This window comes from Carcharodon carcharias, chromosome 20, assembly GCF_017639515.1.
Source record: "Carcharodon carcharias isolate sCarCar2 chromosome 20, sCarCar2.pri, whole genome shotgun sequence".
Lineage (NCBI taxonomy): Eukaryota > Metazoa > Chordata > Chondrichthyes > Lamniformes > Lamnidae > Carcharodon > Carcharodon carcharias.
This window is the reverse complement of record NC_054486.1, coordinates 31,448,751-31,459,868: the sequence shown is the minus strand read 5'-3', so window position 1 is coordinate 31,459,868 and position 11,118 is coordinate 31,448,751. Positions and strand designations below refer to the sequence as shown.

Below are 11,118 nucleotides of genomic sequence, written 5' to 3'. Positions count from 1 at the left end.
GGAGGTTATAATCTTAGGAGTTTAAAGCAGGGGTTAAATAAGAGACCATCTGAAAATGTTGGAACAGATAATGGCAAGAGCATTTGGCAGCTAAGAAATGTGTGGCTTGCAGTTGGAAGAGGTTCAGCTCAGTGAGAAGATGGAAAGTTCCAACAATATTGCAAAGAATCAAATTAGACTTGCCAATGACATCCTTTTCATTAGGCACAAAAGAGGAGTAAAACAAATACAAAATAAGTGCAAGAAATCAGAGCAGGTCAGATGTTGGACCAATACTCCAAAATTTCCTTTCAGTTCTTACAGAAGATTATAGATTACATGATGCTGTGGATAGAGAGGACTAATGTGCCAATGACAAGCAGAAATTGAGCTCCTATTATACTAAATGTTTAAGATAACTAAATGTTCATAGCTGAGACACATGGACTAGAGAGAGTGCCTGATCTGAGCTGAAGTAGCTGATTTCAGCCAGCAGGGTGGATGGGTGTTTCTGGTTCCATTGAATGACAAAGAGGGAAAGAAAATCTCCCAGGAACTCCACTATTTGACACTATCTAGTGAATCTTGATGGTGGTTAAGAACAGGTTTGACCTTGGCCATGAAACTTGAGGTTGGAAGATCTGCTGCTATTTTCCATCTAGTCTCTCATGAATGTGCTGTGGACTTGTAACTTAATCAGACTGAGGAGCCAGGCCTGAAGGGATGGAAAAAAAGGGAGGAAAAAATTAGACTTTTGAGATGAATAGGAAAGAAGTTAAATAATTAAATGTGATAACCTGGTATGTTAATAATCACAAAGATTGAAAACTAAGCTTCTGGATGAAGAGTTTAGAGAAGGGAAGCTGATGCAATGAGGTCCTATGGACTGAATACTGAGAGTTGAGATCAGTTGAACCAAAACAAAATGTTCTCTTAGTTCATGGACAAGAGATGCCTTTATATAAAGGAAAACCTCTTGACAACTAAACATATTACTTCTACCCTTGCTTTCATATCCATCTCTGTTGATTATTTTGTCAGTGAGGAGCAGTCTTCCATCATATCATACACTTCCCCTGACTAAATGAAAAGTTGAAAATACATACATTTAGAAAAACTATAACATAAAAAAATCACTTCAAGAGATTATTCTCTTAATTCAGCAGAAAGGACTAATAAATGAGTGAAAGTACAAGAGGGTTTTTCATTTTAATTAAGTAAACAGTCTAAAATTATGACATAACAACAGATGTATGATTTCACCCATATAATTTTATTTGATTTGAAAACAATTTCGTCACAATAAGGCTGCCCTGATAGTTTTACTAAACTCCAACATCAGGTTTACAAGGCTCCATTTTCCTGCCAATTCTAGCCAAATGGCCACTTCAGGTGCCAGCACTGCTGGCAGTCAGTAACTCAAGTCCAGCTGTACAGGCTAGAATCTACAAAACAACCCTTTCCCTGGAATTGCACACAAATAAACTTGGGGAGAAACTAAGTAACTGTAGTATATCGGGGATAGAGGAACCGATTCTTTGGGGTTGCAGTGAGCCAGTGGCTAAATAACGCCACCAGTTTACTGCACCCTTGTTTCAGGCAGTGAAAAACTTGGTGTTAGAATACAAAGGCAACCTTGCTTTTCACTTCATTTGGCAAGGTGGGTTGGAAAGGAAGAATGAACACCAGCAGCGTTGTGTTAACTTGCGGCCTGTCCTCCGTGTAACTTTGCTTAGGAATAGCAGCAGACCAGCCATTTATTTTACAGGAACAAAGAGTATAGTTTTACCCAAACAAGACATCTATGGCAAGCACTAGCAAAATAACTTATTCATTTAAAAAAAAACAGAATTGTAATTTAGCAAAGTATAAAACACTCCTCTGTCCACCCAACCCCAGTGAAGCCATGAGAGACAATACAGTTTTGGTGCCTTGTGCAGACTGAAGTCACCTTCTCCTGGACAGTTGTTACTTCAAAAACAAGAGCAATGCTTTCCAATGATTTCATTTTCACTCCATTTTTGAAATCTCAAATTTTGTTGTCATAATTTCCTGCAAAACAAGGAAATTATTAGCAAACAGTCGCTCGGTTGAACAGAAATTAAATATTGCTGAGGAGATAGTTGCCAAAGCTATTCGTCTTGCACCATCAGGACAAACACAAGAATTCCAACTTTCAAATGATCACAACAATTTATGCCACAAAAGAAAAGGATGCTGACTGGGTTGGCATTGCCATGGAGAAAGCTTTGAGTTTCTTCCCATTACTACTGTTCTCATCTCCAGCATTATCTGGTGAAGCCACGTGTTTACACACTGTAGCTATAACGTCCTCTAATTGGGCACTCAAAACCACATACATGGTGATCTAGCCAATACTTTGCATAAATTCATAATCACTTTTCATTGTTGCATTCTATGTTATTTAAAGATCCAAAAGTCTAATGCCTTTATCTAACTAGTTTTGCACTTGCATGAAATTATAGTATTTGAAACTCTTCAGTTTATTTTTTTAATCGTCAGTTTGCTATTTTTGTCTCCAATTTTCTTCCTAAAGTGTCAATTCCTGCAAGGTGTACACAGATCTCATTTGCCCTCTGGTAGCTTAACAATTGCTCAGTTTTTATTTGTGAGTTGTAGTGAGTCCTCCTATGATGTCCACAGATAATGTGCAGTTTCCAGCAGGGATCACTGAATAGTGATCAAGAGTGAAAACCCAGATGGTTTTTTTTCTGTCTTAGGCCTGGAGGGTGCAGGGGACCCCAAGTCCAAAATCAAGGTTGGCTGAGATCAGCTAAATGCAAACCAGAAATGGAACATGGGACTTTCCTGGACTGTTTGGATCAACAGTCATATGGTTCAAATCAAGTTCTGTGCAGCTGAACCTTTAATCTTCCTGTGAGTTTATCATCCTGCTCCCAGAGTTTGATTCCAGAGGAATAGCAAAAATACGTTTCCAATTTTCCAACAATTGGTACCTGAACAGATTTAGGGCGTAGATCTATATTAGGACTGGCCACAGAGTCTGGGAAGAGTGTCCTGCAGTCAGCATCGTGATGAAGCAGTCTGGGAAGAGTGTCCTGCAGTCAGCATCGTGGTGAAGCAGTCTGGGAAGTGTGTTCTGCAGTCAACATGGTGAAACAGTCTGCAAAGTGTGTCCTGCATTCAGCATCACGGTGAAGCAGCTTGGGAAGAGTGTCCTGCAGTCAGTGTTGCGGTGAAGCCGTCTGGGAAGAGTGTCCTGCAGTCAGTTCTTGTTGAAAATAAGAGTGACCATCACAAGATAGCGCGAGAACGCGGCAGAGAGATCAGAATCAGCGCGAGTACAGGGAAGTTTCAAAAAGTAACACCAGCACAAAGGTAAGAGCTGATTGGTGAGTAGTGGATAAGTGTTTTTCTCCTGTCTTTTATTCCAGTTGAAAATAGATTAAGGTAAGGGTTCTAGTTTTCATCTAAAGTACATGAATAATTTAACTTTTTTTTATACAGTATTTAACTTAAAGTAAGGGTTTTATTTCCAACTAGAGGCATTGCAAGGCAGCTCAGTTCCGTGTTATGTACCACCTGCAACATATGGAAAGTTCTAGACAATCCTTGCGCTCTGACTGACCATGTGTGCAGGAAGTGCCACCAGCTGCAGCTACTTGAGCTGCAAGTTTTGGAGCTTGAGCGGCAGCTGGAGGCACTGAGGTGCATCCGTGAGGCGGAGCGTTTTGTGGATAGCACGTTTTTAAACGTGATCACCCCACAGCTTACGGAAGTGCAGACAGAGAAGGAATGGGTGACCATCAGTCAGCAGAAAGGTGTCAGGCAGGTAGTCAGGAAATCCCCAGGGTGCATCTCACTTGAGAACCGTTTTTCTGTGTTGGAAAACAGTGAGAATGATGGTTCCTCTGGGGAGTGCAGCCACACTCATGGCACAGTGAGTGGCTCAACTGCACGGTGGTGTTGGTGGGGGGGTGGCGGAAGAGCAATAGTGGTAGGAAACTCGATAGTAAGAGGAACAGACATGCATTTCTGCGGCTGTAGACATAACTCCAGGATGGTATGTTGCCTCTCTGGTGCCAGGGTCAAGGATGTCACTGAATGGATGCAGGGCATTCTAAAGGGGATGGGCAAACAGACAGAGATTGTGGTAAATATTGGTACCAATGACATAGGTACAAAGAGGGATGAGGTCCTGCAAGCAGAATTCATGGAGCTAGGAAACAGATTAAAAAAACAAGGCCTCAAATGGTAGTAATCCCTGGATTACTTCTGGTGCCACACGCTAGTGAGTATAGAAATAGGAGGTTAGTCCAGATGAATGCGTGGCTGGAGAGATGGTGCAGGAGGGAGGGCTTTAGATTTCTGGGATGTTAGGACTGTTTCTGGGGGCGGTGGGACCTGGACAAGGCAGACAGATTGCACCTGAACTGGAATGGGACCAACATCCTTGCGGGGAGGTTTGCCAGTGCTGTTGGAGAAGCTTTAAATTAACTTGGCAGGGGGATGGGATCCTGAGAAGAGGTCCAGCAGGGGGAGATGCACAGCCAAAATTAGGAGAGCAAGTGAGCCTTGAAGGCATAGAAATCGTAGGCCAGTTAAGGCCCAATGGAGTTTGGCAAGGTTGGATGGTATTTATTTTAATGCAAGGAGTCTGACAAATAGGGCAGATGAGTAGAGGGCACAAATTAACACATGGAAGTATGATGTCATTGCTGTCACAGAGACATGGTTGAGAGGAGGGCAGGATTGGCAGCTCACTATTCCAGGATTTAGGGTCTTCAAGCAAGACAGGGAAGGAAGTAAAAGAGGAGGGGGTATCGCATAATTGATCAGGGTATCAATTACAGCAGGAAGAAGGGATGACATCTTAGAAGGCTCCTCAAATGAAGCCATATGGGTGAACTGAAAAACAAAAAAGGAACAATCACATTCCTCGGAGTGTACTATAGGCGCCCAAACAGTCAGAAAGAAATAGAAGAGCAGATATGTAGGCAAATTTCAGAGAAATGTAAAAATAATACGGTAGTAATAGTGGGGGATTTCAACTTCCCAACATTAACTGGGTTAGTCATAGTGTGATAGGTTTAGAGGGAGTGGAATTCTTAAAATGCATCCAAGAGAGCTTTTTAAGCCAGTACATAGAAGTTCCTACAAGACAGGGGGCGGTCCTGGACTTAATTTTAGGGAATGAAGCCGGGCAAGTGGTAGAGCTATCAGTGGGGGAGCATTTTGCAGATAGTGATCATAACTCCGTTAGATTCAAGGCTGTTATGGAAAAGGACAAGGATGGATCAGAAATCAGAGTCCTAAATTGGGGGAAGGCCGATTTTAATAAGATCAGATATGATCTGGCCAGAGTAGACTGGGAGCAGCTACTTTTAGGTAACTCTGCGTCAGAGCAATGGGACTCATTCTAGAAGGAAATAGGGAGAGTACAGGGGTAACATATTCCAGTAAAGATAAAGGGTGGGACCAACAAATCCAGGGATTGGAAAAAGAGAAAAAGGGAGGCTAATGGCAGATACCAAGGGCTCAAAACAGCGGAAGCCCTAGAGGAGTATAGAATGTGTAAAGGGGAACTTAAAAAGGCAATTAGGAGAGCAAAAAGGGGGCATGAAAAGACATTGGCAGGTGAAATAAAGTAAAATCCACTAAGAGTAAGAGGATAACTAGGGAAAGAGTAGGGCTTATTAAGGACCATAGCGGTAAATTGTGTGTGGAGCCGGAAGACATAGGTAGGTTTGTAAATGAATACTTTGTGTTGGTGTTCACAAGCGAGAGGGACAATGTGGTATGGAAATCAGGCAGGAGTGTGAAACAGAAACAAAAACATCTGGAAAAACTCAGTAGGTCTGACAGCATCTGCGGAGAGGAAGACAGTTGATGTTTCAAGTCCTCATGACTCTTCATCAGAGGGAATGTGATAGAATTAAAGAAATCAGCATAGAAAAGGAGGAGGTTCTAAGGGGTCTGGCAGGCTTTAAAGCAGATAAATCTCCAGACTTGGATGAAAGGTATCCCAGGCTGTTGAGTGAGGCAAGGGAGGAGCTAGCAGGGGCGCTGGCAATAATTTTCAATACCTCTCTGACCACAGAAGAGGTGCCAGAGGACTGCAGGACAGCCAATGTGGGACCGTTATTCAAGAAGGGAGGAAGGGATAAACCAGAGAACTGCAGGCCAGCCAGTCTAACCTCAGTGGTGGGGAAACTATTGGAAGCAATTCTAAGGGACAGAATTAATCTACACTTGGAGAGGCTGGGATTGATCAAGGACAGTCAGCATGGTTTTTTTTAAGGGGAAGTCATGTCTGACTAATTTGATTGATTTTTTTCGAAGAGGTGACCAGGTGTGTAGATGAGGGCAACGCATTTAACATAGTCTACTTGGACTTCAGCAAGGCTTTTGATAAGGTCCTGCATGGGAGACTGATAACGAAGGTAAGAGCCCATGGGATCCAAGGCAATTTGGCAAATTAGATCCAGAATTGGCTGAGTGGCAGGAAGCAGAGGGTGATGGTCGAGGGGTGTTTTTGTGACTGGATGTCTGTGTCCAGTGGGGTTCCACAGGGATCGGTGTTGGGTCCTTTGCTGTTTGTGGTATATATAAACGATTTAGACTTGAATATAGGAGGGTTGATCAGTAAGTTCGTGGGTGACACGAAAATTGGCGGGGTGGTAAATAGTGAGGAGGATAGCCTTAGATTACAGGAGGATATAGGCAAGCTGGTCAGATGGGCTGATCAGTGGCACATAGAATTTAATCCGGATAAGTGTGAGGTGATGCACTTCGGCAGGACAAACAAGGCACGGGAATACACGATGAATGGTAGGACCCTGGGAATACCGAGGATCAGAGGAACCCAGTGTGCATGACCACTGGTCCGTTAAGGTACTGGGACAGGTAGATAAGATGGTTAAGGCGACATATGGGATACCTGCCTTTATTAGCCGAAGCAAAGAATATAAGAGCAGGGAGGTTATGCTGGAATTGTATAAAATGCTGAACTGGCCTCAGTTAGAGTGTTATGTGCAGTTCTGGAATCCACATTATAGGAAGAATGTGATTGCACTGGAGTGAGTGCAGGGGAGATTTATCAGGATATTACCTGGGCTGGGGGCTTTTAGTTATGAGGAGAGATTGGATAGACTGGGGTTATTTTCCCTGGAGCAGAGGGGGCACATGATTGAGGTGTATAAAATTATGAGGGGCATAGATAAGGTAGACAGGAAGGAACTTTTCCCCTTGGTGGAGGGATCAATAACCAGGGAGCATAGATTTAAGGTAAGGGGCAGGAGGTTTAGAGTGGATGTGAGGAAGAATTTTTTCACCCAGAAGGTGGTGGGAATCTCTGCCTGAAAGGGTGGTAGAGGCAGAAACCCTCATAACATTTAAGAAGTATTTGGATGTGCACTTGCGATTGCCTTGGCATACAAGGCTATGGGCCTAGTGCCTGGAAAATGGGATTAGAATAGTTAGGTACTTGTTTGACCGGTGCAGACATGATGGGCCAAAGGGCCTTTTTCTGTGCTGTAGACCTCTATGACTTCAAATGAAAGGTCACTTAACTCCACTGTTCAGATGCTGACTGACCTTCTGTACATTTTCCAGTCTGATTCCAAAAGTGTGCCTAGCCACAACTATGTAAATCTGGACTCCAGATCTTATAGTGTTCCCAAACTCAAAACACTTCAATATTCATAGGGAGGAATTGCCATGTTTCAACATTCAAAATGCGATGAGTCATTACAGGTAACAATGCCACATGCCTGCATTCCCACTGATATTAGCCTTCTTAACACTGGTTCAATAGCTCTTCCCCTTCTGCACCCATGCTTTTAATTGCATCTCAAGTGAACATTTATGACTGCTCAGATTTATATCAAACAACTAAACAAGCTGGCATTTATATCAAGCCTCAACACATCCTCATACATCTCACTTCATTTTAAGTATGAGGCAAACAAGGTATTTCAACCAACAGTTAAAGTTAATTAATCTCTTTTTGGTCATTTTGATTGAGGGAAGAACATAGGCCTGGAAAACAATGGGACACTTTGTTCTTCGAGCAGTGCTGTGGGATCTTTTGCACGAGCAGTGCTGTGGGATCTTTTGCACCAACCTGAATGGCTTGAAGTTTAATTTATTGACTGCACTGTCAGTCAGGTTAAATGATGGAGTAAAACTTGAACCCACAGCCTCCTGACTTAAAGATGAGTGTGCTACCAACTGAAGAACTCAATGCTACAAATCCCTCAGTTAGCAATGAAACATGCTGCTGGCCATGGGAATAAAAAAAACTTACTTAAAAATCACTAAATCCTTTCCCAGTCTCCTTTACATTCCTGAGGCTTTTGAAAATTTCTTGAAGGGGAAATACATATATGCAGAAGCTCATGTACACAAACACAACAACCTCAAATACATCAGCATACACCCTTCCTCACAACACCAGCAAACACCTTCAAGTACATGAGTAAACACCCTCACAAACAAATGTTGAATGAATCTGCTTATTACCTCGTCTGAGTCTAGAAGGGCTGGAAGTGCACTGAAAGAAAATAAATAAAGGTTAGTTAAGAAAAGTAGGGAAGTATAGTATAATCATGTCAGCGTGGCTCGTGCCAGTGATAACTGAACCATTGCCAATAGATGGCCAAGCATCATTTTTGCATTGCAACAGCAGTGGTAAAACGGCCAGAAAAAGCCAGTTTTTTACTGCTTGCTTTCACCTCTCCTGGATCTTAGGCTGCCAGTGAGCTCTTTGAAATATAAAATCAGATGTCCAGTCAGAAGAACTCTGAGCAACATGGATCTCCTTCACCATTTGTATCCATAGATTGGACTGGAACTGAGGATGTGACAACACATCTTTGATCACTTCACTGTGTAGCTTCTTGTTGCCCAATATAGCATAGACAGCATTGACGGGCATTGTTACTGCAGGATTTAAAGTCAAGAAATGCTAATGCTTAATATATTTTAAAAATAAATCAGTCACACTGCCCCAGTTAGCAAATGTATTAACAAGGGCCCAGTCTAAGTAAGCCACTTGGATCATCCAACAATTATGCTTCTAGATTTAAAGTTTCTCGTAACTCGTTCTGTTGAAGGGTTTTGAATTTTGTGATTCTTGTTTGAAAGACTAAAAATGACTTGCAATGAAGTTCTCTAATTCTTAGAAAACAACACAGCTGTCCAGGATGTTGAGAGAGAGAGAGAAACATACGCTAGCCAAATGAAAAGGATCCTCCAGAAGTAGGTAATAAGAAGAAACAATGCAGACAATTTCAGGGCAAAGGAAGCAGGGCACACTGTTAAGGGGTTCTTTGATGTTTGATATTTGAATAGATTTTGGAAAGGAAACCATATAAAACAATTCAATCTACAAAGGTTTTGAGGAGAACCACAGATGACAACAAACCAAGACTTTCATAGGAATAAAACCATTATTTTTTTCTCAAAGACAAGGGATCTGATCAGTTCTGTCTTGGGTGATACTCGCAAGAAAGGAAAAAGTTGTATGAAAAGATACTACTTTACTTCTAGTACAAGGGTCATGTTGTATGTCAAATTAAATTCTTTAGCAGTTAAATTGTTACAGTGTCTTTCCTAATTTATACTCTTGTATTCTGAACAAGATAGAAAAGTAATCCTGCATTGTGGTGCAATTAACACTTCATTCTGACTTTCTGTCCTCATGGGCTTTTCTCCAGCAACAAACTTCTTGGCATATCATCCAACCCTGTGTACTCTTCTGATGATCATTATACTCTTATGTTCAACTTCTTTCAGATTGGGTGCATAACTTCGATGTCCTTTCCACGAAGCAATGACAATATTGTTTGTTTTAGTACTACTTTAAAAAAGAGAAATCTTCTTCAAATCTTCAAGTTCAATTAATAGCTAACATCACTTTTCATGATTTCACGCTGTCCCCATTTGGCAGTCTTGGTCCATCTCTTTAGAGTTCAAAATGAAACTCACGTCTCTGCCATTGTTGAAGCTTACTACAAGAAGCTTGACCACACAAAATACTTAGTTTTCCATCAACTCTTCAATCTGTATAAGCTTGCGGATTTACCAAACTTAAAAGCTGCTCCTTTCTTTGGGCAGACTCCCCCGCACTCTGGGACAAAATACAAGCTAAAACTGGTGATCCTTTTCTCATCTCTGGTCTCCAATCTCATATCCCTGCACTAAAATCAAACTTCATCACACCTTTTTCCAACTCGAAGTCATTTAGTCCCAGGGCTTCAAAATTGGAAATTCTCAACTTCTCCTTTTTCAACTCAGTCTACAGGATTTTACATCCATGCTTGGTATTGTTCCAGCACAACTTCCTGATGCACCTCATCTCTACCTACTTTTATTTTAACTTCAGTGGTTCTTGAACTATGATTCTAAGTTCTGAAACAATGCCACCCACTGACATTTCAGTACACTGTGCCATTGCAACCACCGAATTCTATGATTATTTTCACAGCTTATAAGGTTCAGAAGAAATTGTGTTTTACTTTCTAAATGCTCACCGAAAACTTAGTGGTACTCTTGTCTCTTTCCTACTTTCCCCCATGTGAAACATACCAATACCATGAAAACAACCGGGTGTGTGGAAATAAACATTGATGAACGCATTTGGAAACTTATAGTGCAATTATAAAGCTTGTCGGCAATAGCAATGAAAGTCACTTACACATCTGCCATGGAAGATGGAACATTCTCTTCAACCCACTTCAGATCTTCATCCTGTGAAGAATGGCAAGGGTTTTGATGCATTATGAGCCCAACTAATTAGTAATGAAAGGCAAGACTATTAGAAGGTTATCCCTCAAACAAATGTGCTCATTCTCATGGTCGTACCCAGGCATGAAAAGAGAACACAAAGGTCTATGGGAGGCAGGTGAAGGAAAGAAGAGGAGTGAGCAATGATAAAAAACAAACAGTGGATGTAGATCGCAAAGAATTAGATAATTAATGTTAACAGCTTTAATCATCTCTTTTAATCACCACTAAGGTTCTTCAATTTCTTAATTTACTGATTTTTCTGTGGTAAATTACCTAATTTTCAGATCACTGCTTTTATCTTTGATAATATGCCTCTGAGCCAGAAGCACTGGGTTCAAGTCTCACTCCAGGACTTGTTGAACATGG

The 11,118-nt window shown here is 41.5% G+C and overlaps 1 protein-coding gene across 5 annotated transcripts in view; it reads right to left on the bottom strand.

The window, feature by feature from the left end:
• Positions 1-1,231: 1,231 nt before the first annotated feature.
• LOC121292583 (transmembrane protein 87A-like) overlaps positions 1,232-11,118 on the bottom strand; it is a 92,786-nt gene continuing 82,899 nt past the window's right edge. For 4 of the 5 annotated variants that reach the window (XM_041214736.1, XM_041214737.1, XM_041214738.1 and 1 more), the window contains 3 exons: positions 10,661-10,713; positions 8,485-8,515; positions 1,232-2,031 (listed from right to left, as the gene is read on the bottom strand). In XM_041214736.1, coding sequence (XP_041070670.1) covers positions 1,990-2,031; positions 8,485-8,515; positions 10,661-10,713 — 126 coding nt within the window. In that variant the 3' untranslated portion in view covers positions 1,232-1,989. Of the gene's footprint in view, positions 2,032-8,484; positions 8,516-10,660; positions 10,755-11,118 lie in introns of those variants that run through there. The other variant, XR_005946293.1, reaches the window with a different exon arrangement.